Genomic DNA, 27,788 nt, shown 5'->3' with positions numbered 1-27,788 from the left:
AGGAGTGATTTAGAATGCCCTCCAGGGATGGCTGTTAGGGAGAGCAGAGGCTGTGTGTGTGTGTTGTACTGCTCTGGCTTCACAAGAAAGCAAGAACTAGCTTTTCTTTTAATAACTCCAGCTGTGGGCATATGCACCTTTGCTCAGCTTCTGTATAAGTAAAAGGCTTTTAATCAGAACAGCACCACAAGAAAGAAAAGAACAGACAAAAATACCCCAGTAGGAAGGCAATTAAATAAATTAAAATAAAATTTAATCCATGATCAGGCAATCAAGACAACTTATTTTCATAACTTCACCTCACTTGTTCACTTCACCAGCGATCATCATTTCAATTTTCCAGATGAGCCCATCTGTTAGTCTTTGCCCTTACCATTGATCTATTGATGCATACAAATGGAAGAAACTGGGGACAATAAACTGTTAACTCTTTATTAATGACAAAACTAGTGCAGACGTTTGACAAGTAAAATTAAACAAAGTACAGCATTAAGAATTTTGATCGCAAACACAAAGGCAGAAATGATCCGCAGCAACAGGTACGGTCTGAAAAAAATAACACTATGTCGATTCATCCTGCAAAACAGAACAAGAAAATCCTTAATTACCATCTGTACAATTTAAAGAGTAGCTAAAATATATAGTTACAAAAGAGAACACATATTGGCACAACACACACAAAATGCTGGTAGAACACAACAGGCTAGGCAGCATCTATAGGGAGAAGCGATGTTGGCGTTTCGGGCCGAGATCTGACGAAGGGTCTCGGCCCGAAACGTCGACATGGCTTCTCCCTATAGATGCTGCCTAGCCTGCTGTGTTCTATCAGCATTTTGTGTGTGTTGTTATTTGAATTTCCAGCATCTGCAGATTTCCTCGTGTTTACATATTGGCACATCTACAGTGTTCTGCAAAATACTCTGGCATGTTCAACAAACAACAGGAAAAGGTGGAAGGAGAGGAAGATAGCCCAAAGTAATCAAAATAAGTCTGTATTGAGGTGTAAGGCAAAAGTATTTGGGGACAGAGTGCCATAGTGGAATACATCCATACATATAAACAACATATTAATTCTGTACATTCCTAGGTAGAACAGTTCTAACTAGTTGGAGAGAGAAATAAAGGCATCTCCTGGATATGACATTCAATGCTACATTAAAGCAATTATTACCATTTTGAAACATTTTCAGTATGCTTAATTTTAATTAAAGTGCGAGGGTTATTTGGATACCTAAACCCCAAATTAAGTTGAACTGTAGTATAGACACTGTGCAATTTCCTTTCACATTGAATTACATGTGCTCCAGAAAGAACAAGCTGCAGGTTAATTTCTGTGTTTCTAATTCACAAATTAACAAAATATGGAGACTTGTCATGTGCTGATTGAAAATACAGATTTATTAACCTGGTGTGTGTAGAAACCCCTCACTGGTTTCACCTACATGGGCCCCTGTTGCGTATTGGTAGTTCATAAGAGGTCAATCTTGACATTTCAGCTTTGACATTGCGAGTTTACTGAAAATTCATCTGGAGAGAGGTTCATACTGAAGCAAATCCCAAACTGACAACTGATATTTAGCAGAAAAAATATTACGTGTGAAAACCTTTGGTAGAGTAGGCAGCAACCAGAGACTAACTTCTCATATTTACCATCAATCACAAGACAGCTTATTCAAGATAATAACTGCCTTAAAACTGAACTTTAACAAACCACATTTCATGAAATGCAATTGTATGAAGTGATTTATGAATAATAATTAAAAATTGGACACTTGTTAAAAGCTTGAACATTACTGAAACTTTGGGTTTTGACAAGCTATGCTATTATCATTCAACTCGACAAGGCCCTGCTGTAAAGTGCACTGAGGTGAGCATCACACTTTGATTACACCCCCATAGTCATAAATACCATTCCTGAGGGATAACCTAATTGAGAAAGTTTCGTTTCATGGTAATAAGTGTTAAAGCTTCAATTTTCAAACCTAGCAAAGGACTCCTATCTAGACATAAACTTGAGAATCAAGGGAAATAGGTAACACATATGGCCAAGGAGCTAACATGTCAATGATCCTTGAAGCAAGTATCACTGGTGATTATTGAAACAGTCGTAGTAAGTTGGTCATTGGAGAAGATTTCACTAGAAACTTGAATATTCATCCCCTGTATTCTTGGCATCTAGTGCGGGATTGATTTGGGACAGATGAGATAGCAAACTGCCATTCCCAAGATCTGCAAAAGTAGCAGCTCATGTTATCAAAACCTACTCAATAGAAGTTATCACAGGTGTCACTGGGAATCAGGAATTCAAGGGTTTGGCAAAGATCTGTTGGAGCAGTAAACCACAAGTTCTTTGACAATAATTCCTGTACCATAAATATGAGATCTCCAAATGGACCACAATCTAGTCAGAGCTTGGAGGCACACCAGAGACCCAGAGAGCCATGTTGGTTAGAGCCAGGGCTTTGATTCTTGTTAGAGTCACCCATGCCAAGCAGGTCAAAGGGTAAAGGCCACACCAAGTGTGGTCCACCAGTCCTCCAGGTTCAGTTCAGGGCCGACAACCCTGACTGGTCAAAAAATTTGTTACAGAAACAGCAATGAAGAACTGTTCTTTATCTGTGTGCGACTGTTTAGAGGACCTAAATGCCAGTGGTGTTACGGGCAAATGGTAAGTAAGCATACATATGAGAGTGTAAAGGCAAGAGCCCAACACACACTTAAATGCCAGTTGAGCAATTATTTACATCTGTACTTTAATACTGAATAGAAACCATTGGAGAAAAAATCAATTCAATAATGTACTCACTTTGACAAATTTTCCATGAAGAAGGTATGGGGACTGGAAATCATGTTGACAGTTAGCATATGCCATTCCCAAGCCCATCCCTGCACCAAAAGTAATAGGCCACTGACGTCCTAAGCAGATACACAAAAAAAAGGTAAATATCTGTAATGGGAAATGGTTTAAGTGCTCTTTATAACAAGGATCCATAATAAACTGTTGATTTAAAGGGCAAAACTGCTTTCACTCTCTTCCAAAAGCATGGATATACAGAATGTAGATGCATAGCAGAGACCACTGTGCACTTCATTCAAATGACCAAATTTACCATGATCGAGTCCCCGGTGAATGTCAATGCATTATTTAACTATGCAGTCAATATAAACCAGCAGACGCTTGCCTACAAGTGATATTGGCTGGTGTTTTTTTTAAAGTGGGTGGGGTAGGTGTTGATGTACACAGGAAGGAGAAACACAAGAATTTTCCCCCCTTTTCACTATTATAGTTCTAAATTCTGACCCAGATTAGATTTTAGTTACAAGTATGCACAGTTCAATTAAATGCCCAAACCCATTATGCTACTACATTATTAGGTGAGCAAGAGATCTTCCTGTATTATAGCACTTTTTACAATATCATTACAAATGATTCATTCATCCCAAGATGTTACTCTCTCTCCTACAAATTCACAACCACTGCTCAATATGTGAATAGTAAATAGTAATACTTACGTTTGAAAGCAACGACAGAAAATACAATTCCTAACCCAAGGCCAACACCTGAAAATGTAATAGAAAATAACAATTAACATAGTTTTAAATTTAACCATCAATAGCCTTAAAATTGTTTAGGTGAAGATTGGGCAGGGGGTGTGGGAGAGACCATTCATATGAAAACTGTAATTACATTGTAGGAATTAATATTTCTGTAGAGTCACAGTTCGAAGAGTTATTTATGTCAGCTCTCCCTTCTCCGACATAACTTGATAACCATCTAATTAATATTGTTCTACAGCCTTCTCTCACCAGCCGCAAAAGTCATCAGGGCTTTGGGGTGGCAAGAGTGGAGGAGGGGATATAAACGGTGATTGTGGTGAAGGGTGGGGGTGGTGTTGGTGTTAAGTAAGGTTCAGTTTTTCATCTTGAAAGAGAATCTTCCTTAGGGGCAACTAACACAATTACAATTTGGAGTCAAGTCATGGTGTTCAACAAATTGCAGGAACTACTGCAGGGGAAAAAACTTCCGCCAGCACAACTGTGAATTTTAGTTTGTCTGGCACTATTAGGCTTTACAGATTGATTGCATAAAGAAAGGCAGGTACCTACTAACCCCTACTAATAAATGAACACACTTCAGCTTGGTGCTAATTAGCTCCATGTAAAAGACTTAAGACCAGACCCACCTTCAGAAAAAGTTTACAGTTCTCACGTTTTTATGTTGAGGGCTCTCTAATGGTTTCATGAATATATCAGGGTAATAGTAAAAACTTGGTCACAGATTCAATCTACACTGAATTATCTTTGGTAATACTTCAGAACGGAGGGGAGAAATTCGTCACTATAGTTACTGAGTGACAGCCACTGAAAATACAGCAGAGGAGCCTGTTGGAGAATAGATCCATACTGAAATGTGATGCTCCCTGCAGTCAAATAACCAGTTGAAACTCTAAATCCATGTTTACATCAGTTAACTGGGAGAGAAACTGTAGATCCAATTAAGATCCACATATAGCATAGAGAGTGCAGAAGAGAAAAATAATTGACATGGAGAGGAAAATACATAAATTAAATACATAATGTTAGTGGACAGGACAGAGATGAAATTAGCTTTCAAACTAAAAAGATCTAAAAGGGCTTGGAAAAGGCAATACAGTACTCATAATATTTTTTTTAAATCAAGGCTGTCACTTGAATATGCCTTGAGCAGATTTCTCTTCCACAAACTCAGAGCACTGAAATCTGAAATTCTACAAGTAATCGGCAGAGATCCTGTTGAGACATGAGTAGCACTTGGATCCTTAACTTTATCTTAAGGTAGTTACTGAACCAAGCTAATACATATATGTTATAGCCCCAGTTAAGAAACACTTTTGATCCATGTTCAATACTTCAGACCCAGCCTGAAAGTGTTCAAGTAACAGAAGGCACAACCACCAATATGATCCCATAAATAATTTTGAATGGAAATTGATATTCAAGGATGTGAAATTTACGAGAATATGGCCAAAACACAATATAGAATTAATCATGACTGTTTATCTTCAATACATTATTCTAAGGAACAATATTTTATAATTCTTTTTGGCAGAAGTTTTAAAACACTAGGCAAGTTTTTTTTTGCAGTAACTTTCCAGCCACAAGTCAATTACATTTTATGCTGGAAATTCGTCAGAAGAATAGTGAAAATTTTAGTGAAAATTTTTCCTTTCAAGTATTTTTGAACTTCAAAGCCTAGTACAATTAACAATTTCCTAAAATACCGTGCAGAGAAATTATACTCAACTAGGACAAGCTAACCATCAACAAGAATGTACGAAATGGGGAAACATTTTGACCTTTAACCTGCATCTCTGCTGCACACCACCTGTCTCCCAGACAAAGATGCATTAAGGTCTTTTTCTGCTGCCCTTAACCTTAGGGCTGGGGCCCACAAGAAGGGACTTCATAAAGAGGTCAAGTCTGTATTTTGGAGCACATCTTTGGCTTAAGAAAGCACTATACATACACACACTCAGTTAAATATTTTAAGTAAAAATCATGAAGAGTTTACAAATTTGCAAACGTAAGGCTTGGGTAAAGAATTGTTTAATCAAGAGAAAAGCAGCCTTGGAATGCCGTCAGCTAACTTATGTTGTATTCATATTTGAATTGCAAAGCTATTGATGTTTCGGAGTGGGTTCAGATCAAACTAAATTTCATATATTCTAATAGAAATTAACCTGGGCTTTGATTGTTTAACCTTTAATGTGTAGAATCATTAAAACGCACTCTGAAAAAGTGGCAAATTCAAAAGATTTCCTAATATTACAAAACTTAAAAGGCCACCTAGAAAGGAACTTTAACAATTAGAATTAAAATTACACTGCTTTGTTTCAGTGCAATGTTGAGAGACTATAACTAAATTTACCAATTGCTTCTAAATTACTTTGCCATTTTGCATAAATATTTTATTTCCTTAGCAGAGTGACGGAGACTATCCAGTCAGATGTGAAGGAACTGCCATACTATAATAGGCTGACATACTATTATATAATACCCACAAAGATGATGGATTTGGAGAAATCAACAGCACAAATCTGAGATTTAAGACGACATTCTTTTCAAAATTTACTGATTAAAAAATTAATGTTTTTAATACAAAAGTATTTATACAGTTGTAAAGCTGTGCTTGAACTTTAATTTGAAGGTGACCACTGAGGCAAGCGTTAAAACACGTTAAAATTATGTACCCTAATGAGTAACACATTTTGATCCATCTCTGTGACCCTGAGCCTCTAGCCCCTGAACTTCCCATTCTTTAATTCTTCTCTAGCAGCAGTACATGATGTGTAAATCAAATAAAGATAGAGGGTTAAACCAATGAATGGGGCATTTGACTACTAATGTGGAATCTTTAAAGGCTACACCTGCAAAAAGACAGGAAATCTGGTGTAAAATAGCACAGTATAACTTCAACCAGTTGAACAAAGAACTAATATTTTTCATGACCCGAGGAGGTCCTGAAGCATTTCAGTGAGTGAGGTACTTTTGACGGGAGCCATTACACTAGTACATTGATATGATCTATCTGAAAAATTACAATTCCTGATGCTCATTACCAATATTGAAATCAACCTCAGGGAAGTACAAAAGTTCTGCAGCCAAGTCTGGTTAAATTTTTGCCTTAGTATTAAAACTTAAATACATGAGAAAGAACACACAGGGAGCATTCTTAGTAACAGCTTTAATAATTACAGGTCCAGCCTTTACATACTCAAGTTTTAGATTAGAGCCACACATTGCCTAAAATACCATCCACACGACCAAGATAATTAATTAATTATATCACTGGCCTACAAAAATATTTACTATGATCTTGCTCTAAATTGAGATTTAACACTGTGGCAGTTTCTCAATAATGGTTAAATTGGCAATAAAATAGAAGTGTTTGCATTTTGGTTCTGTTTATAGAGTTCTTACAGCATGTTCGATGTGCCCAAATGAAAATATTGACATAAAAATCCACACAAAAGACTTCAGCTACAGAAAGCTGAGCTCTTGAACAATCTCCCTTGGTGTAGAATGTTCTTTTTTAAGTAACTAAATTTTCAATAATGACCAAATTAGTTTTTCTATAAAATGCAGAGTAGTGGAAGGTTCTGAATAAACTCAAGAATTCAAAAGGAAACAAGTGAAATTAATTTTGAAGTTTACTTCCTAGTAGTGTAGAAAAGACTTTGATCATAATTGTATGGTCACACATCTTGCCAAACTAATTTTGACCTATTAATCCAGGATGGTGGTGGCAGAATGGAAGACTACAAGCTAAATGAATGAAAAACAATTCAGATTCTCACTGCAAATTATTTAAACAGATAATGACAACACACTGTCTATATATCTGAAAGCAGAGGAAGGTCAGGCAAAAACTATCAAACTAGCCTTACAAAAACAATTAGAAGACAAGTTCAACTCTAATGAATAAAACAGAACTAAATTAGAAGGGGCACTAAAATGAACTTGAGCAAAAAAAAAACACACGTGCTCTATGGTTCACTTTCTACACTTCAATTACACATCAAACATATCTCAAATGAGTGTACAAAATATTTCCACAGATGCACATTTTAATTTATTTTGCCTCCAAGTTCCACTTCTCAAAAATTAGAACAGTAAAGCTTATAGAGAATGCAAACATTCAGAAACACAAGCACTTCACAAGAAGTGTTGATGAGCTAATAATAAACTAGGAGATAGATGCTGGTTCATTGTCAGTGAAAGGATGAAACAATTGGCCAAAACAAAGCTGAGTAGCATGAGTGAGTGAGTGAAAGAATTGTAGAAAGTTGGGATGAAGCCACAGGTCATTAAGATGGGCCAGAGTGAGAAGCAGCAACAATACAGAAGGTAAAGGTAAGAATTAAATAATCCAGTTTAGAAGGTGGAGGAAGAAGTAACTGTGAGCAACCTAGAGAGTTCAGGTGGCATGACGTGGTGGTGGAGGAAGAGAAAAATGGGACACCCAATAGATATTGGAAGGGATGGGAGGGAGCAGGGCATGTAAATAACAAAAAAAGTGTGAATTTATTTTTATGGGACAACTATAACAACAAAGAGGCTTTCAGCATTAGAGGGGCAAGATTTTAAAATCCATTTACAGAACTTAGGAATCACTGGCAAATGCTAGCACTTTTACCTATAAGGAAATGCTCGAGTAGCTTCCTTGAACTGCAGCACTCCGTACACAGAAGGTAACCCACAAAGTACATCACAGGCTTTAATACAATTGTGATAAATTTGATCACCACAAATGATAGTACTAACCAATCTCAGTTGTGGGTCTTCTCTAGGAAAAAAAAGGTGCAGATTTATTTAGACTACAGTACAGAGTGGGCCCTTAGGCCCAGCAAACCACAATTTAATCCTAGCCTAATCACCGGATAATTTACAATGACCAATTAACCGACTAACGGGTAGATCTTTGGACTGTGGAAGCAAACCAGAGGACCTGGAGAAATCCCACGTGGTCCACAGGGAGGATGTATATATAGATTCTTGACAGATGACAACCGTATTGAATACTGGTGTTGCACTAACCACTAGTACCGCATCACCCAACACATTAAAAATCAACTGTGAAAATGATAGGAGAGATAAAAAGACAAAAAAAAAAATAATGCAGGGCTGAAAACAAAAACTTGTAAGGACAACGACCACAAGTGGAGTGCAGAATAGCTTGGAAAGAACAAACAGATACAAAAAAAACACAGAATGACAGTCAATACTAAAACTAAAAGCATGAAAGCAACTTGGAAGGCAGAGTGTGTACAAGCAAGCCAAACTTAGTGATTACAATAGTTACCTTTATTTACTAATTCAGCAGTTATTATACAGGAACTTGACTGCATTAACTGACATGATAAAACTGCCAGAAGAGCTTCCTAGCAGGAGATCCAGGGTTGATGACAACGTTAGCCCCATTAAATCTATTTCAATAGGAGTGGTTTTAAAATAGATATTTGCTACAGATGGATTTTGGGCTGCATTGAGCAACTATCCAAGGCAAACTCTGCCTAGAGACCTATAGATTCAAGTCAATGCATCAGGCATAGCTACAGCTATCAAAACAACTAGGAATCTCAGTAATAACATTATAGCAATATATTTAAGATATGCATCCTTTTCTTCCTCAAATTCATTTGCACTTACTTTGTTGCAGTTTTAGTTACAGATATTGTCATTCTCAGGATCAGTCTTCATATAGACTCTCCAATCTATGGTAGCTGTTTTCTTCAAAAGAGAATTGTTGACATATTGACTTTGATCAACTTACCACACAATCAGTGCCATTTAGTTAAAAAAACCAACAAATAGCAAGACTGACATCAATCTATTTTCATAAAGCTGTAGACTGAGTAAAGTAACCAACAGGCCTCCTAATTACATATTCAGTATACAGCTTAACCATTCAAGGCATAATATAGAATAAACATGAAACACTAATCTAAATCACCTAACTTTTCCCAAAAACTTTTGACCCATTTCACTGCAGGAACTTGCCAGATGGTTGCTTGGGACTTAGATTGTTTTTATAATTTGATACTGACTGATGGAAACAAGTATCACATTAAATTAAGTAGTGCACAATCAATTAGCTTGGCCAATAGACTTCGATGCAAAAGCAGCTTCAAAATGGAACAGAACTCTTATTGTACTCCAAAACATTAATATATTGTTGAGTGCTTACACAACAATCTGTATTATTTATGAAATGCACTAGCAGTAGTTCTATGCCGTGGATCAGATTCTATTGGGACTAGATGGAGGATGCCAAAACTCATTTAAAATCTGGCCTTCACTGCTCTGCAGTAAGGGCTAACACTCATTATCCATTCTCAAGCTGAATATGAGCTTGCTGGATTAGACTTTTGAAATGCTCATTAAAGTAATTTGATAAATATCAAACTGAATGCTCCAATTTAGAATATTAACAGCAGAGAACATTACTTGAAGCCTTTAACCTATTACACATTGTACAGCAAAATCTCTATTAATGTTCAGCAAACAGGATCCTACTCATCTTTTTAAATACAAGAAAGCTTCTTCAAACATGTTCTAAGGTTGGTGACAATGCTAACCCTATTAAATCTCCCATTTCATTAGAAATTGGTTTTAAAATAAATATTTGCTGCAGATGGATTGTCTCCATTTCATCAAGTCTCAATAGAGCAAAATAGAGCAACCATCTGAGGCAAACTCAGCCCAGAGACCTACAGTTACCAATGGCTTACGATGGTAGCACAAGTTCAGTACCCCTTATCCAAAATACCGCTGAAATTAGAAATCCTTTTTGAGCGCTGACATGGCGTCACAAATGGAAAATTCCACAAGCTGCTGGGAAGGCTCACAGGCAATGCACAGGTCTCTGCACATCACATATGGTTCTGAGAAGAGACCTAACCTATACTGCATAAAAGTTAAGATCTTGATCGTGTATTGAAAGAATGGATTCGGCAGTGGAGTGAGCACATGTCACTTAATATACGCTGATGATGAAACAAGCAGAGATCTATCATGGCAAACTGAAAATTAAAGTAATTCAGCAGGCTGGTTGCAGAAATTTAAGAAATGGCATGGCATTACATTTTTAAAGATTTAAAAACATTTTAAAGATAAAGTGATTGCTGATCACGAAGCAGCAGAGAACTTCACTGACAAGTTTGCTAAGATCATTGCCGATGAAAATCTAACACCCAAACAAGTCTACAATGCTGTTTTTTATACCTTACATAAAACCTAATAAAAAGTAAAATACAAATACAGTGTACTGTATGTAACCTTTTCATCAAAACACTGCACGATAGGTGGAGACTGCAAGCCTGCGGATGGATGTTTGTTGCTGTTCAACAGCTGATTCAAGTATTCTCCTGATGCTGGGCTGCTTGTGTTACCCTTCACACATTACATTAATGTATGCAATAATTTTTAAGTACACATGTGAAGAACAGGTATAAGACAAAGACTGCTTACCAGTAGCACATAAATTCAGTCAGAAATGATAGCGATTCCCAAGCTATTTCTTTAGCTAACAAGATGCATTGCGGAGAAGGTTCTTCCAGCCTTTGAGCTGCGTTGCCCAGCAAATCTCCCGATTTATTCCTAGCCTAATCACAAAACAAGTTTTTACAATCACCAATCAACCTACCAAGTTTTTGGACAGTGAGAGGAAACTGGAGCACCCAGAGGTAACCCACACAGGCATGGGAAAAATGTACAAACTCCTTACATTCCAAAATCTGAAAAAAATCCAAACTACTTCTGGCCCCAAGCATTTTGGATAAGGGGTACTCAACCTGCAGCTATGTTTAACACAAAATCATTTTTATATTGAAAGAACCACAGCCCAGGCTGACTGTATGCAGTATAGTTACAGTATTCCTGGTTATATGTCACCATTTGCTACAGGAATTCTGTTAAGAGGGTTTTAGTAAACACAAACAAATTGTCTTATTTCTATATTTACTTGCACCAATTTTGACCTGATAACATACAATCAAAATTAGCTCAAATAAATAATAAATCAGTGATCAACACAAGGAATACAAATACTACCATCCAGCTGTACTCAGTATGTTCTTTTTCACTGCACAAGTTCCCCTTACCCTGGCAACATAGTCTGTCATTCTCCTTGTGTTAAACTGGCAATACCATCTGTGACTGGGCAGCAGCCAAGAATCATCACGGCAGGGCTATCTTCCAAATTCCTCTTCCTATCCAAGATGTGCCATAATCTATATACTTAACATTACTCAGATTAGAATGTCAACATTACTTTCACCCAAAATAATATACATACAGCTACAATATAATCTTTCCCAATCTGTACAGCCTCCACAGCAAAGGTAATTTTCTAATGGGTGACAGGAAAGTAGTAAGATTCACTCAGCTCATGATTTCAAACCATTTTAAGTAAATATCCAAGACAAATGGCTGAATTACAACTATCAAACAGAACAGATGGCCAAGTAATCTTGGAGCAAATCAGCTGGTCACATAAATGAGCATAGATGCTGCCTGACCCCCTGAGTTCCTGCAGCATTGTGTTTGTGTGTTACTTTGGCTTTCCAGTATCTGCAGACTTGAGTTCTTTTAATACATGGGACGGAAGTTTTCCCTTCAAAGTTAGGGAAGCATCCATTCTTTGTGACTATCAATGCACTGGGACCAGGATAGATCCTCCAAGTGCAGTGTACATTTATTGGAGCTGGATATCTGAAATTTAAAAAAAAACTAAAAGTGCTGGAACCTTTCAGCAGATGAGGCTGCATTTGAACAGAGGGAGAAAAAAGTTAATGTTTCAAGTTGATAATGTTTTGTTAGGACTGGTAAAATTTAGAAAACAGGCTCAATTTAAGTTGCAGAGGAAAGGGAAGAGGTAGGGAGAACAAAGGAGTGCCAATGATAGATTCACAATAGACACTGATAGATCAAAATCACTGAACTGAATCCACAATCTATAGACTCATTCTTAAGGACAACTCATATTCTCAATATTTATAGCTTACATATTATTATTTATTTTGTGTTGCTTAGTTTGTCTTTTGTACTTTGAATATTTGTTTGTCTTTGTTGTGTGCTGTTTCTCCATTGATTCTATTCAGATTCTTTGTGTCTACGGCAAATGCCTGCAAGAAAAGAGAACCTCAAATAGTGTATACTGACATATATGTACTTTGATAATTAATTTAAACATTGAGTTAGTTGTGCTGGGAATGAAGAATAACAGACAATCAAATTTCTAGTAACCATTATTTCTAACAGGTCAGGCAGCGTCTGTGGAGAAAAGCACAACAGAGCAACTTCAGAAACAGCCCAGACTGAGAAAAAAAATTAAAAGTCAGAGAAACTGGAAATCAGAAATAACAGATAATTCTAGGAACATCTAGCAGACCAGAATTTGCATCTGTGAAGAGAAAAACATAACCAATACACAAAATTGACAACTGTCTCTCACAAGCATGAAAGTTCATCAATCTGAAATGCTGACCTTTCGCGCAGATTCTTTGCTTTTGCACCAGAACTGGACAATTCTGATGCAAATTGGAAAGGGTAGTTTTTGACATTCAATCAGGCATTTGCGGCTTGCCTAAATGGAAGGTGAGATTGTTTGAAGAGTGGAAGTCCAATATTGAACACCAAAGACAACAGGAGTAGGATGCAGAATTAAAGTGGAAGTTCAAATGGAAGTGCAGTGGACTAAACTGAGGTACACTGCAAAGCAATCACCTAATTTGCACGCATTTTTCCTATAGTAGTGGAAGGTATACCTTAATCAATATAAGGCACATAAGATTGTACAAGTGGATAGCTGCTTTATCTAGAGAGCGCTTGGGCTCCTGGAATGGTAAGGGAAGAACTGAAAGCATAGTTGTTACAAACCCCCTCCCTTTGTACAGGAAGGTGCTACAAGAGCAATAGACATTGGTGCAGATTCAAGACTGAACAAGAAAGTGATGGAGGAAACAACCCTTTTGCAGTGCTGAAAGGGGTGGCAAGGTGATAACGTCTAGTTGAAGGTGGTGTAAATTTCAGGAGGAGGGCAGTGGGATGAAAGCAGAGGACAAAGGGAACTGTTTCCTTGCTTTTGTTGAGAAGAGGGGGCTCTAATAGAAGCATGGGAAAATGGAACTAACACTTCAAGAAATAATTATTTATCCATAATTGGCTTGCATGAAGAAGGTATTACCGAGTTAGGGTAAAGCATGTGTGAGCAATTTGAGATGATAAATTATCAGGCACATTGAAAAATAAAAATTGTTTTTCTTCGCCCCCCCCCCCCCCCAGCCCCAAAGCACGAAACTTCTAATACATTAAGCTTAGTGACAAATGGGTTGACATTTTCAGCCAAATAAAAGTTCCAAGCAAAATTTCTGCTCCATAAATCAAGACCCAGGGAAAGATTGACAAGGCCTTCAATTCTGCTCATAAAGGTTAAAATAAAATTTAAGAACTCTTGCTTTGAATGATTCTTAAAAGGGTGTTGAGAGTTCAGTCATGACAGGTATCGCACCCAAAGCCTGGTTTGGCTCACAAATCTTTTGGAGTGCTTTGGATAATACTGGACAACTGCTACAATTTAGTAAGAATGTCCTACCACAAGTAGGACAGCAGAAAAGTAATACATGTAAAGCATTATGCAAATATTTACTTCACCTCCCAACAATATCTCAATGTCTGGTTTTAAACTCCGTGACTAACATAATTAGCTAAATAGGAGTTCAAACTAAAACAATGAGCTGAAACAGCATGAATACTATTTTAACACCTCCCTTTGAAATTAGGATTTGTTACTCATGTCGCACAATATTTTGTTTATGTGTTCTCTCAGTGATAACCTGCTATTTGCCATGTGAGTTTCAGAAAATTTATTCTCTAGATTCTTCATAGACCAAAAGGCATTTCATAATAAATATTTATTAACAATTGCAAACAAACAAGAATTCTGAATGCTTGTTCAGAATGCTGGAGGAACTCAGCAGGCCAGGCAGCATTTATGGAAAAGAGTACACAGTCAATGTTTCGGTCTGAGACCCTTCATCAGGAGTCAGACCTCAGCAATTTCCTCCAGCATTTTGTGTGTGTTTGGATTTCCAGCAACTGCAGATTTTCTTGTTTTTCCTGTAGATTCATGATTGTGGGAAGACATTCCTAAACCTTTAAATGGATGAGCACTCCTTCTGAAGTGTTCCCTAGATCTAGATTTCCTCAAACAAGGAAACATGCTATGAGCATCTACTCTTATTACGACTTCTTAAACTTGGATGTTTCAGTGAAATCGTGAGCCTTTCTCCTCAATGCCAATAAAGCAAATGTGCTTGACTATTCCAGTTAGGACAGCCCTTCATACCAAGAATACCTGAACTACATTTACTTTATCCCCCCCCCCCCCCACCATCACTTTATTTCACACAATGGGATAATGTACCGATCTGTTCACTGAATTACTAGTATAATTTCCTCCATCTGAAGTTTACCATAGAGTAGCTTGTTTCGATTAACAAATCTCACTTGCAGGCCCAGGAGGTAATTGGTCCAAATTCCACTCCACAATTTATTCTAGAACCCTGTTTCTGTTGAAGGAATGTTTCATTGCAGAGCTGTGAAATTCCATAATAATATGACATGAGCTGTGAAGAGCAGTTCAAACTTACTGAGACAAAAAAAAACTTACATTAAAAGTGATTTTCAGGACTTCCCAAAGTTAGTGAATGATTTTTAAAGTACCAGAAACAATTATTTTACCTGCAAAATAGTGCCACAAAATCTTGTGTCCACAAAGGACAAACAGGGGCTTGGTTAAACATTAAATCCAAAATATTACATCTTTGATAGTACCATGCAGTATCTCAACAATACTACACTTCAGTATCAGCCTAGAATTGTATACTCATATGTCTAAGGATAAACTGGCTCGATTTTATTCTCATCTTAATTCAACCTGCGATAGATGTCATTCTGATGTTGCTTCATTGACTCATATGTTCTGGTCTTGCCCTTGTTTACAAAATTATTGGAAAGATATTTTCAGTATTATTTCAAGAGTTTTAAATATTAATTTCCAACCGCATCCTCTTACTGCAATTTTCGGTTTACCAATGACGGATAATAACCGTTTATCCGCTTCATCTCAACGAATGATTGCATTTGTTACATTAATGGCTAGAAGATCTATTTTATTGAATTGGAAAGAAATTAATCATCCAACTGTATTTCAGTGGTTTTCTCAAACTATTTCTTGTTTGAGTTTAGAAAAAATTAGAAGTGTGGTTTTTGATCCTTCAGTTAAATTTGAAGAAACTTGGAGACCTTTTATTCAACATTTTCACATGAGTTGAATTGTCTTTTCCTAAACCTTACTTATATTATCCTTAATTATTTGGATGGAGGTTCGGAGTTATTGGCACTACTGTATATGTACTTAATATTATTCAATGGCCCATGTTGGTTAGTGTTTTTTTTTCTCTCTTTTTTTTTCTCTTTTTACTTCTTTGTTCATTAATGTTCTGAGTTTGAGAGGTTATATATTTTTATTATTATACATCTGAATGTCTATTTAAACTATTAATTATGTACTCAAACATTTTGTATTCATGTTTCATTTATGTTTGTTTAAAACTAATAAAAAGATTTAAAAAGAAAAAGAAAGCATTTATGCAAATCTCTGGTCTTCAAATTTTACAACACAGCAAATTAGTTCACAATAACTAACCTGTAATTTGGGAATTGCTTTTTTTTATTAATATCCTGTCTTGATATCTGCTTCATTTCTTTTTTGCCTTCCACATTCCATGACACAGCATGGTATTTTATGTTAGTCTTACTTTATTACTTAAGTTTTTTTTATCCCGTTGAAAATACTACAAGGTTTAGAGAATTCCCTGAAAGCGTAAAACTTGTGACAATGGGAGTGCATTCAAGATGCAAAACAATGTAAACTTTGCAATGCGTGACTAAAAACCAGATCTAATAGATCTTATGCTCTAATTAAAAATGCTTTCTAATAAACCTGCTTTATTCCATATGGAATGTACAGATCAATTGTCTCAATGGATTTGTCATTACAGAAAATTACACAGAACATTCAAGATGTATTGTGTACTTCTAGAATACATGACACGTTATGCCTTCAAACAGAAGCACAAACTACTAACACTTTGCATTCACAAAGCTAACTTAATGCTTAAAAAAAACTGCATCACCATGCCAAAAGGGGGATTGGTTAGGAGTAGGGATCATGAATATAATTAAAGAGGTGAGTTCTAAAGGCAGTCTTAAATGGCAAAATGAAACAAAAGAATGAAAGACACAACTCACACCCTAGACATGGCTTGACAGATGAGGGGATGATCATCAACCTAAGGAAGTGACATACAGAACTTTGTATTAAGTATTGGGGTGGGGGAGGGGAGGGAGAAGCAAGAGATAAACAGTAATGTTTCTTTCAGGAGTAGACCAAGCATTCAGAGACAGGATGCAGCAGAGCCACAGAGTTTATATACAAGAACAAAAAATTTATATCTGAAGCATTTGTTGACTGGGAAACTAGTGTGTCAGCAAATAACATCTGATTGGGACTTCATGCAGGACAGTGTACATAGTATGGGAGAACATAAACAATAAAGAGGGTTTCAGCATCAGAGAGGGGTAAGATTTTAAAATGCATTTAAAACACTTGGGAATCACTGGCAAAAGCTAGCACTTCTACCCATAAGGAAATGCTCTTGAGTAGCTTTCTTGAACCGCAGCACTCTACCCACAAAGTATATCACAAGCTTTGATATGGTTGTGACAATTAGATTACCACAGAAGGTATTAATAACCAATCTCACAAACTTGGGTCTGGTGTCAAACATGGGCCAACCAAGATAAAGGGATCAGATTTTGTTTTCTTTTGTGACAACCACAAGAAAGTTAGGTTTGTCTTTCAGAAAGAGTAATTTGATAGTTAATTATATCTTAAGTGATATCTATTAAAATCATGAAATTAAATTTAAATGCCACATGTCGTCTAATTATTAATTTGTCTCCTTCGATGTTGCACAACCACTGTATTTTGATACTTTGAAAGTTATAATCTAAAATGGATAGCTTTTGTAGCACAGGAGATGTGCAACTTGGAAACATGGTATTTTCTCATCATACAGAAGATGGTCATTTAGATGTAAAAGCCTATACTAGGTCTCTAAGCATTCCATTCTCTACAAATTATTTTCTCTCACGTGTCCATCAACTCCACCTGATTTTCCAATCGCCCATCTAAATTAGGGATATTTACAATTCTCATTCAACCATTATGCCTTTGGGATGTGGGTAGAAACTGGAATGCCTAGTGGAAATTAAGTACTCGCAAAAACTTCACATCAACAACATCAAGGATGCACCGCCACCCACAGTAATCCCAAAGCATGACCAGCAACGTACATAGAATATCTGAGAAGTACACTGGACTCCAGTTAATTGAGCCTCAACAGGACCAGTACATTTTTGTCCAGTTAAGCGCCTGCCCGAAGTTTCATAAAAACATATTTTTTTAAAACGACAAACTACATTTAACTGAGTATTAAAGTATGTATTTTAAATGAAATACAGAACAAATTAGAACACTACCATTATTACAGTTCAAGAAAATTACTGTAAAAGACAGTTCCTAACAGCTATGTCAAGAGAAATTCATAGTGTGCACTGCCGTATTTTTTTGATTGACTGTAAATAACGACAATCACTGCAGAACCTAGTGCAGGTAATGAGCTGCCTTCATTGCCTTGCTGCAATAAGTAATGCCAAAAGTCACTGCTTTTTAATTCGGCATCAGTCAGCCCAAATGAATAAGTAGCAGATTTGAAAGGCTGAGGGGGTGATAGACAGAACATATAGGGAGGTAGTTACACCTAAGGTGCAGGACACAGGAAATTGGGTGACATTCAGGAAGTGAGAGGGGTTAAACAGCCAATGCAGAGTAGTACCCTTGTGACCATCTCCCTCAATAACAAGTATACCACTTGGGATACTGTTGGAGGCAGGGGTATGAACTAGCTAAGTAAAGTCACATGGTCAGGTTCTGGCTCCTTCTGACTCTGGACTCAGAAGGGAAGTCGGGGGGTGGGGGGAAGAGGCAAGCTGTGCAATAGGGGACTAATTAGTTAGGGTTACCTCCCAGGTGCCAGGGTCTGGGATATCCTGGATCAAGTAAGCCCTCAGCATTCTTAAGTGGTCGTGATCCACATAGGTAGAAAGAGTGATGAGGTTCTGCGAGGAAAGTTCAGGGAGTTAAGTGCTAAGTTAAAGGACAGGACCTCCAGGGTTGTGATCGCAGGATTGTTACCAGTGCCACATGCTAGCGAGGCCAGAAATAAGATGATCATACAGTTTATCATATGGCTAAGGAGTTGGTGTAGGAGGGAAGGCTTCAGATTTTTAGATCATCGGGCTCTCTTCTAGGGAAAGTGGGACCTGTACAGCTGAGAGTTTACACCTAAACTGGTGGGGGACTAACATCCTAGTGGTATGGTTTGCTAGTATTGCATAGTGGGAGGGGGATTAAACTAAAGTTGCAGGGGGATGGGAAACAAAGTGCCAGAACAGATAGTGGAGTGGTTGTGGGGACAGATATTGTTAAGACCTCAGTCAGGAATCTAAAGGTTGAGCATGATGCAAATAATGTTCTAAGTAGTTTTCTAGGAAAGGCAACTGAGCTCAGGGCATGGAACACCACATGGAATTATGATATTGTAGTCATAAGTGAGATCTGGTTGCAGGAGGGGCAGAACAGGCAGCTCGAAATCCCAGGGGTCAGTTTTAAACATGATTGAGCGGGAGGAATTAAAAGGGGGGGGGGTGTGGCGTCACTAGTCAGGGAAAATGTCACAGCAGAACTCAGTCAAGACAGACTGGAGAATTCATCTAGTGAGGCATTATGGGTGGAACCGAGTAATAAGGTATAACTATGTTAATAGGACTATATTCTTGAGCACCCAACGGTATGGGATTTAGAGGAACAAATATGTAAAGAAACACAAGGTTGTGATAGGTGATTTTAACCTTCCACACATTGACTGGGACTCCCTTACTGTAAAAAAAAGCTGAACGAGAAGTTTCCTTAATCAGCACAGAGAAATCCCAACTGGAGAGAATATGATCTCTCCTATTAGGGAATGAGACAAGGCAGCTGACAGAAGTTTGTGTAGGGGAACACTTTGCAGCTAGTAATCAATATGCCATTAGATTTAAGGTAATTATGGAAAAGCATAGCTCTGGTCCTCAGGTTGTGATCCTAAATAGGTGTAACCCCCTGGGTCGCCACAGGCTTGCTCAGCTCATTCTCATCTAGGGGGAGCAGCCTTCGGCCCCGCCAAACTGGGTAATCAGCTGGTGTGGATGCTGTGTGATGTCCCCGCCTCGCCCAAAAACAGACAGTACACCATATGCGATTAAATGAGTACAATTTATAAAGGTTACTATAACTAAGTGATTAATAACGATACAGTATATATGAAGAAAAAAAATAAAGAAAAGGCACCAAACTTATCAAAGTCCAAACCACTTCGTGCACAACCGTTGGAGCTCAATTACTGAAGTCTTCTGGCCACCATTCAATCCCCTCCGAACTCCTCGACTCGCAGCTCAGGACCACCCGAAGTGATCAACCAAGCATATCTATCGTCGTCTCCTCTCCTCAGTGTACCTCCTGATCTTGGACACCCCTCCCCTTGGGGTCCATTCCTCGCCCAGTTTACAGCATCGCATCCTCTCTCTCTCTCACCCTCTCGCACCGATCTCCCCAAATGCCTGCCAACAATAGCTTACAGACTCAGAAGAAAGAACAACATTAATCCCAATTGGTTTACAAGGGAATACAATTCTCGTTATCAGTAAATTTTAACCCAAACAAGCTTCCAGCACTCTCTCGCAACAAAGAAGCATTCTTGCTTTTAACAAAGAAGCCATTTTGATTACATACACAGTAACAAAGAAAAAGAAGAAATCCCCTTTACATAGGAAAAACGCCAATTTGATGGTATCAGAAAGAATCTGGTAAGATCAGGATTATGACAAGCTGTTTTCTGTCAGAAATGTACTGGTAAGTGAAAGGCTTTTGAAATAAAATTTTGAGGGAGATAAAGTTTGTATGTGCCTGTCAGAATAAAAGGAAAGGATAACAGGTTGAGGGAATCTTAGTTTGAGATATATTGAGGCCCTGGTTAAGAAAAGAAAAGGAGGGGGATAGCAGGTAGGAACAAATGAGGTACTTGAGTACAAGAAATGCAAGAAAACACTTAAGCAATCAGGAGGACTTTTCTAGCAGACAAAGTGAAGGAAAATCCTAAGGGCTTCTACAGATATGTTAAGAGCAAAACGGTTGCATGGGACAAAATCTGAGTTGAATCTTTTTGTATCTATGTACTTGGGAGATGGACAGAGTCTATAGAAGTGCCGCAAAGCAGCAGCAAGGTCATAGACTCTCTACAGTTTACAGATGAGGAGATGTTTGCTGCCTTGAGGCAAATCAGGGTAGATAAATCCCCAGGACCTGACAAGGTGTTACCATGGACCCTGTGGGAGGCAAGTGCAGAAATTGCAGCAGCCCTAGCAGAGATATCTAAATCATCCTTAGTGACAGGTGAGATACTGGAACATTGGAGGATAGCTAATGTTGTCCCGCTGTTTAAGAAAGGCTTTAAGAATAAACAAGTAAATTATAAACTGGTGAGCCTGACATCAATAGTAGGAAAGTTATTGGAAGGGATACTAAGGGACCGGATATACAGGTATTTGGCTAGACAGAGACTGATTAGGGACCGTCAGCATGGTTTTGTGCGTGGTAGGTCATGTCTAACTAATCTCAGAGTTTTTCGAGGAAGTTACCAGGAAAGTCGATGAAGACAAGGCAGTGGATGTTGTCTACATGGATTTCAGCAAGGTCCCTCATAGGAGGTTGGCCGAGAAGGTTCAGTCACTTGGCATTCAAAATCAGGTAGTAAAATGGATTACAAATTGGCTCTGTGGGAGAAGCCAGAGAGCAGTAGTAGATGGTTGCCTGACTAGTGGAATGTGGCAGGGATTGGTGCTGGGTCTGTTGTTGTTTGTCATCTATATCAACGATCTGGATGATAATGTGGTTAACTGGATCAGCAAATTTGTAGATGACACCATGAAAGGGGGTACAGTGGGCAGCGAGGAAGATTCTCAAAGCTTGCAGTGAGATGCAGACCAGCTAGAAAATTGGCAGATGGAATTTAATGCAGACAAGTGTGAGGTGTTGTAGTTCAGTAGGATCAACCAAGGTAGGTCTCACACAGCGAGTGATAAGGCACAGAGGAGTGCGGTAGAGCAAAGGGATCTGGAAATACAGGTCCATAATTCATTGCAAGTGGTGTCAAAAGAATAGTGACGTAAGTAAGCTTCTGGTACATTACCCTTCATAGATCAATGTGTTGAGTACAGGAGTTGGGATGTTATGTTGAAGTTGTACAAGATTTTTGGTGAGGCCTAATTTGGAGTAGGCTGGCTGGTAACATAGTGGCATCAGCACCGGACTTCGGAGCGAAGGCTCCCGAGTTTGAATCCAGCCTTGCACGCTTTCCACCTGTGCTGGGCCGAGCATTGAGCTAGCAACTCGGCCTCATAAAAATAAGAAAGCCCGCTAAAAAAAAATGCTGTCACAACAGCATCCCGATGACTCCACTCAGAGTTAAGGGCTTTCTTCTTCTAACTTGGAGTTAGAACCTACAGGAAAGATGTTAATAAGATTGAAAGAGTACACAGGAAATTTACAAATACGTTGCAAAAATGAGTTCTGAGGAAAGATTGAATAGGTTAGAACTTTATTCCTTAGAATGTAGTAGAAGACGGAGGGGAGATTTGATACAGGTATACAAAAGTATGAGGTGTATAGACAGGGTAAATGCAAGCAGGCTTTTTCCACTGGGGTTGGGTGAGGCTAAAACTAGAGGTCATGGGTTAAGGGTGAAAGGTGAAATGTTTAAGGGAATATGACGGGAAACTTCTTTACTCAGAGGGTGATGAGAGTGTGAAACAAGTTGCCAGCGCAAGTGGTGAATGTGATTTCAATTTCAATGTTTAAGAGAAGTTTGGAAGGGAGCAGTATGGAGGGATATGGTCCGGGTGTAGGTCTATGGCGGGGGTCGGCAACCCGCGGCTCCGGAGCCACATGTGGCTCTTTTACGTCTGTGCTGCGGCTCCCTGTTGCTTTGGGAAATAATTGGTCAGTGTTTAATTAAAATGTATTTTATGTTAGTTTGTTAGTTTTTGAAATGTAATTCTAAATTTGAAGATTATGGTGATCTTGTACAATCTAAATAAGACGTTGTGGCGACCCATTTCCTGACACATCCGAACCGGCTCACAATTAGCCAGCGTTCAGGCTAAGGGAGATAGCCTACAGGGGTTTGTGAGTACGTGTCTTTTGCAGCATCCGCGCCCATGGGGGGGCGGGTTGAGGGAGGCTTAAAAGCAAGGCTGTTTAGTTCAAATAAAGCTATCTTTGACTGCAGTTTACTGACTGCGTGTAGCACACCGCTACAACATGTTTTTAATCGCTGGCTGTCCAGAGGGGAGGTGCTGAAACGCTTTGTCGCATGTCTGGAAGAAGTGAAAACTTTCCTGGGCAGCAAAGGGCTCACCTTTCCTGAGCTGGAACAGCCAGAGTGGCTGGAAAAGCTACACTTCATGGTAGACATGACAGCGCACCTGAACACGCTGAACACAACTCTTCAGGGGTAAGGACGTACAGCCCTGCACATGTTGGAGGATGTTTTGGCATTCGAGCGCAAATTGACAGTGCTTGCCAGAGATTTACAGAAAGGCACATTGTCTCACTTCCCCAATTTGAGAGAGTTCAAACAAGGTCACGACATGATAAATTCGAAGTATTTACATTCTGCAATCATCGCAATGCAAACATCGTTTGGGAAACGCTTCTGTGAGTTCAGAGAGGAAAAAAACACATTATCCTTCTCGATCACTCCCCTAAGCATCGATCCATCCCTACTGAATACGACTGCATTGTCAGGTGTGAGTCAACCTGACCAAGTATGATAAATATTTTAATTGCCTATTATTTTACGTATATTCATATGTTTTCATTGTTCAGTGAAATAGTCCTTTTATTTTTCAGGTTGACAGCTGGCTGACGTTATTTTTGGTTTGCTGCTGGCGGCAAATTTAAGTTTGGCGTTTTTCATAAATACAAGAAGGACTCAAATAGACGTTGAGTATTTTACTTAAAAGTAACCTTCAACCCAACGTCTTTTTTTCGGAGTTCAAAATGTTTTTGTTGCATGCAGAAATGTAATTTCGTTTTCTCTGCAGGAGTTCATCAATTTCATAAATGCAACACATTATAGTTTGTTTATACATAGCATAAAGGCAAAACAAAACGTTGTATGCAGTGTTATTTCATTTTAAATGTCAAACGGGTTTTGCGGCTCCCAGTGTTTTCTTTTCTGTGGGAAACGGGTCCAAGTGGCTCTTTCAGTGGTAAAGGTTGCTGACCCCTGGTCTATGGGAATAGGTAGTTTTAATGGTTCTGCACAGACCAGATGAGCCAAAAGGCCTGATTCTGTGCCATTGCTTTCTTTAATTCTATGACATGCATACACAACTGACACTATTTAAAATTTGTTCGCTCTGAGCAGTGTCTAATGACCACACAAGTACATGTGATCGATGCTAGTTAGAAACTGCTGCATCCTGCAAATATTAATTTTCATTGTAATATTCAAGACGAATATCCATCTACTCAAATGTTTTATAGCTGCTAACTTGCTGAAGTTGTGAAATCATTTCATTTTCACTCCTGGCTGTTTCTCACAACTCCAAATATGAAAACTTTAAACTGCAGTGAGCAAAACAGCTCTGAATTACCTTACTGCTTATTTCTCGCCAACTATCAGTGACAAAAAAAATTGATGCTTTTTGAACACTATTTAAAAACTGTTCGCTCCAAGTATGTATTGTCCAATGGCCACATAAGTACATGCAACTAACACCAGTTAAAACCGCTCAACAAGTGTTTTGTCACAATTAAGCGGCACAGTGTCCCAAATAAATGAAGGAAATCTCAGATTGTGTTTGTCTATCATAATGACTTAGATGAAGATCAGACCACATTTTTTGAGTAATCAATGCATAAAACCAGGTAACTGCAAAGAGTTCACATACTTTTTCTTGCAACCGTATATCCAAGACAACCAAACTGATGTTGCGAGAATCAAATGGGGAGAAATAAAACAGAGAAACTGAAGGAAAGGAAATGGAGGCAACACTAGAAGAGGGGGAATATAAAGTTAGTGTCTTCCACAGAAGCCTAAATGCAGAAACATGCTGGCAAAGAGCAAATTCAAGTCCGGTCAGACAGAACAGATGGGTTACTCAAAAGGCACCTCCTTCGCCATGTGTGACTTCTAAGAAAATACTGTTGCAACGTGTAAATTTAGTATCTTCACTTCACAAAGATGATCAGTATAATGATCCATCGCCAGAACTTCATAGAATCAGCTAATCTTTGTATTTTATAATTGCCTGATTGTTCAATCAGGGAAAGACAGAGGATTAGTTATTGCCACGGGTCTAATGGTTTATTATATTATATATATTATATTATATTATGCACTATAAAAAACTTTATTATCCCTAACCCTTTCCTGACACTTTTTATTCGCTTAAATCCACCAACACTATTCAAGCCACTGCATATTTTCTCGGCACTTCTTCCTCATTCAAGTAACATTTTGCGATGAATATGCTAAAGTACCCTATTTCACAATACCGTGGAACTCTCAGAAATGCAAACTTTCAGTTAACACCCCAAATCAATACACCGTCTTCTCCAACAAGTTGACATAAAAGAAACATGGCAATAAAATAATAATAATAAATTTATATAGCATCTTTCATATATTAAGATTGCTCAAACTGCTTTACATAAAGATAAATCATTATAGTCATAAAAATACAAGACAAAATTAAAAATCATAAACATTTAGAATAACATAATTGAATATAACAAATTATATAAATATAACAAATTATGTAAATATAATCAGCATCAACAGGTATTAAGTAGTCCTATAAGTAAGCCAAATTTTAAAAGTAGGCCTTTGAAGTGTTTTGACGCCTTCCACAGTATTAGCCTGGCATATCCTAATTGGTAGAGTATTCCAGATTTTTGGTACACATAAGCAAAAGGCTGCATCACCAGTTCTTATATGATTGGCTTGAGGAACACTATGTAAACATGGATCTAAGATTACAGTTAGGATGTAAGAGAATAGATACTCCAAAATAGGAGACAATGGCACCTAACAGTGACTCCTTTGCTTGCATCTTTGGAAACAGCTCTATTTCTATCTTTAATATCTCCACTTTTTCCCTATTACACTCAGCCTTACAACACTCTTTTGAGTTTACAGACAGTTCAAGTTTTCTATGGTATTACAACAGTAGATGATTCCTTAAGATTTCCAATGGCTACTATACTGGCCACAGCCCTCAGTTTAGCATTACGATGTTCTACCTTATTATTTACAAAGACAGGCTGTATTAGAGTAAATGCTACAATCAGGGCCACAGTTATACTATTAGAAAACCTAGAAGCAACTGTGGTATCAAAAAACGTCTCTTTATTCTTTGGTTCTAGTTACAGATATATGTTAAAGAAAATACAGTAATGATCTGAAATGCCATTGTCTGGGCTCTGAATTACCTTAACATCAAGTCCTTTTGATATGACTAAATCTAATGTGTGGCTTCCATTATGTGTTGGCTGAGTGACATGCTGACTAAGGTCAAAAGACTGCAGAAGATTCATGCAATGAACCTCTTGCTTTGGAGTCACAATGATTATCTACATGAAAATTGAAGTCACCTACTATTACAAACCCATTATAACTAATTATTACAGATAATAAAATGAAAAACTCAGCAAGTGTCATAGCTACCATTCATATTTCAACTACCATCAAAAATACAGATTTTGTATGCCAACATGTTCATGATGATCATACGTCAAAAGTAATTGCATGGCTGTGATGAATTTTGGCCTATTCTTAAGAGACAGTAAGGTTGTCTAACAACAATAACTTGCATTCATATAGTACCATTTTTGTATGTTTCCAAGTATATCACAGGTTCATATGATAGAAATCAATTGAGTTGAATGGAGACCAAAAGCTCTGTAAAGACGTGCTTTCAACGACAACTCCAAGACAACTAGGTGAAGAGGCAAAGGTATCTGGGACATGAGTTGAAGATTTAGAGTCACAATAGCTGCAACAAGTACAGCACATAAAGTGGATTAGAGGACAGAGTCCCCTAGCACTTGGAGTGGCTACAGACATAGTGAGAGAATTTTAAATACAATAGATAATTATAGTTCTTTATTTTTAAGGTGTGAATTGTAGCTCCGCCTGGAATGAACAAATGAATAAATAATGAACAAAATAAATGAATAAATTAATGAATAAAACAAAATAGGTGCTTGTAATTAGGGAAAAAGACATGAATAAAAGTATTTAAAGAGTTATTTTAGTTTCAGTCAACTTGCCAGTGACTTCATCTCCTCCATTGAAGCTATTTCAACTGTTCCCATGTAGTATTGTCTAATCTTGCCTTCACCTAATAGTATCTATCCACAAACTAAAACAGGAAAAAAATTACAGATTTTCCCCCTTAGCATTAAGAACTTTATACTAACTCGAGACCATGAAAAGAACTTTTCATAGTTTCTCCTCTTGTTCCTGATACACCAAGGTCAAAGAGACAACTGCCACTCGCCATTCAGCCTAACACAAGAATGGTGATGCATCAGTGTAGTACCAAAAGTGGTGAAGTTAATTAATGAGAACAGTCTAAGCCGGTGGAATGCTTAAAAGAAAATGACATCGCAACTCTTTAATTTTATATAACGGTTTTATACAATAAGCTGTACCGTGTTGTTAGTCAGACCGAATCAATGACAGGGCACCTTGGTCACAGCCTACAAGATAGGCCCAAGACGCAATCACTGAAAACTCAATGACACACCGCTCCACAGAACCGTATATCAGTGCAAAATCCACGACCCATCAGATCGAGTACACTCAGAATTACTTTACCTAATTTCACCACCGCATCTGCCAAGCACCGCTCCACCTTCCGACCGACTTCGGCCTCCGCCATCTTGAACTTGTCTCGCACTGGCTCTCGCGAGAAAAGGTCATGAGCCGACACGAATCACGTGGCCACTGGAG

At 38.0% G+C, this 27,788-nt stretch overlaps 2 protein-coding genes across 2 annotated transcripts in view; both read right to left on the bottom strand.

Annotated features, from left to right (window-relative positions):
• The window catches only part of nbl1 (NBL1, DAN family BMP antagonist), a 64,680-nt gene extending 36,930 nt beyond the window's left edge, over positions 1-27,750 (bottom strand). Inside the window, exon 1 of the mRNA XM_059951979.1 lies at positions 27,654-27,750. The gene's annotated coding sequence lies outside the window, so the exon portion shown is untranslated. The remainder of the gene's footprint in view (positions 1-27,653) is intronic.
• micos10 (mitochondrial contact site and cristae organizing system subunit 10) lies at positions 419-27,769 on the bottom strand. The gene is made up of 4 exons (XM_059951980.1): positions 27,654-27,769; positions 3,514-3,561; positions 2,807-2,916; positions 419-576 (listed from the first exon to the last, which is right to left on the bottom strand). Exons 1-4 carry the CDS (start codon positions 27,715-27,717, stop codon positions 562-564), a joined length of 237 nt encoding a protein of 78 aa, XP_059807963.1. The 5' UTR covers positions 27,718-27,769; the 3' UTR covers positions 419-561.
• Positions 27,770-27,788: the final 19 nt, after the last annotated feature.

This window comes from Hypanus sabinus, chromosome 27, assembly GCF_030144855.1.
Source record: "Hypanus sabinus isolate sHypSab1 chromosome 27, sHypSab1.hap1, whole genome shotgun sequence".
Classification (NCBI taxonomy): Eukaryota; Metazoa; Chordata; class Chondrichthyes; order Myliobatiformes; family Dasyatidae; genus Hypanus; species Hypanus sabinus.
The sequence above is the reverse complement of the archived record's forward strand: the minus strand, read 5'-3'. Positions and strand labels throughout refer to the sequence as shown.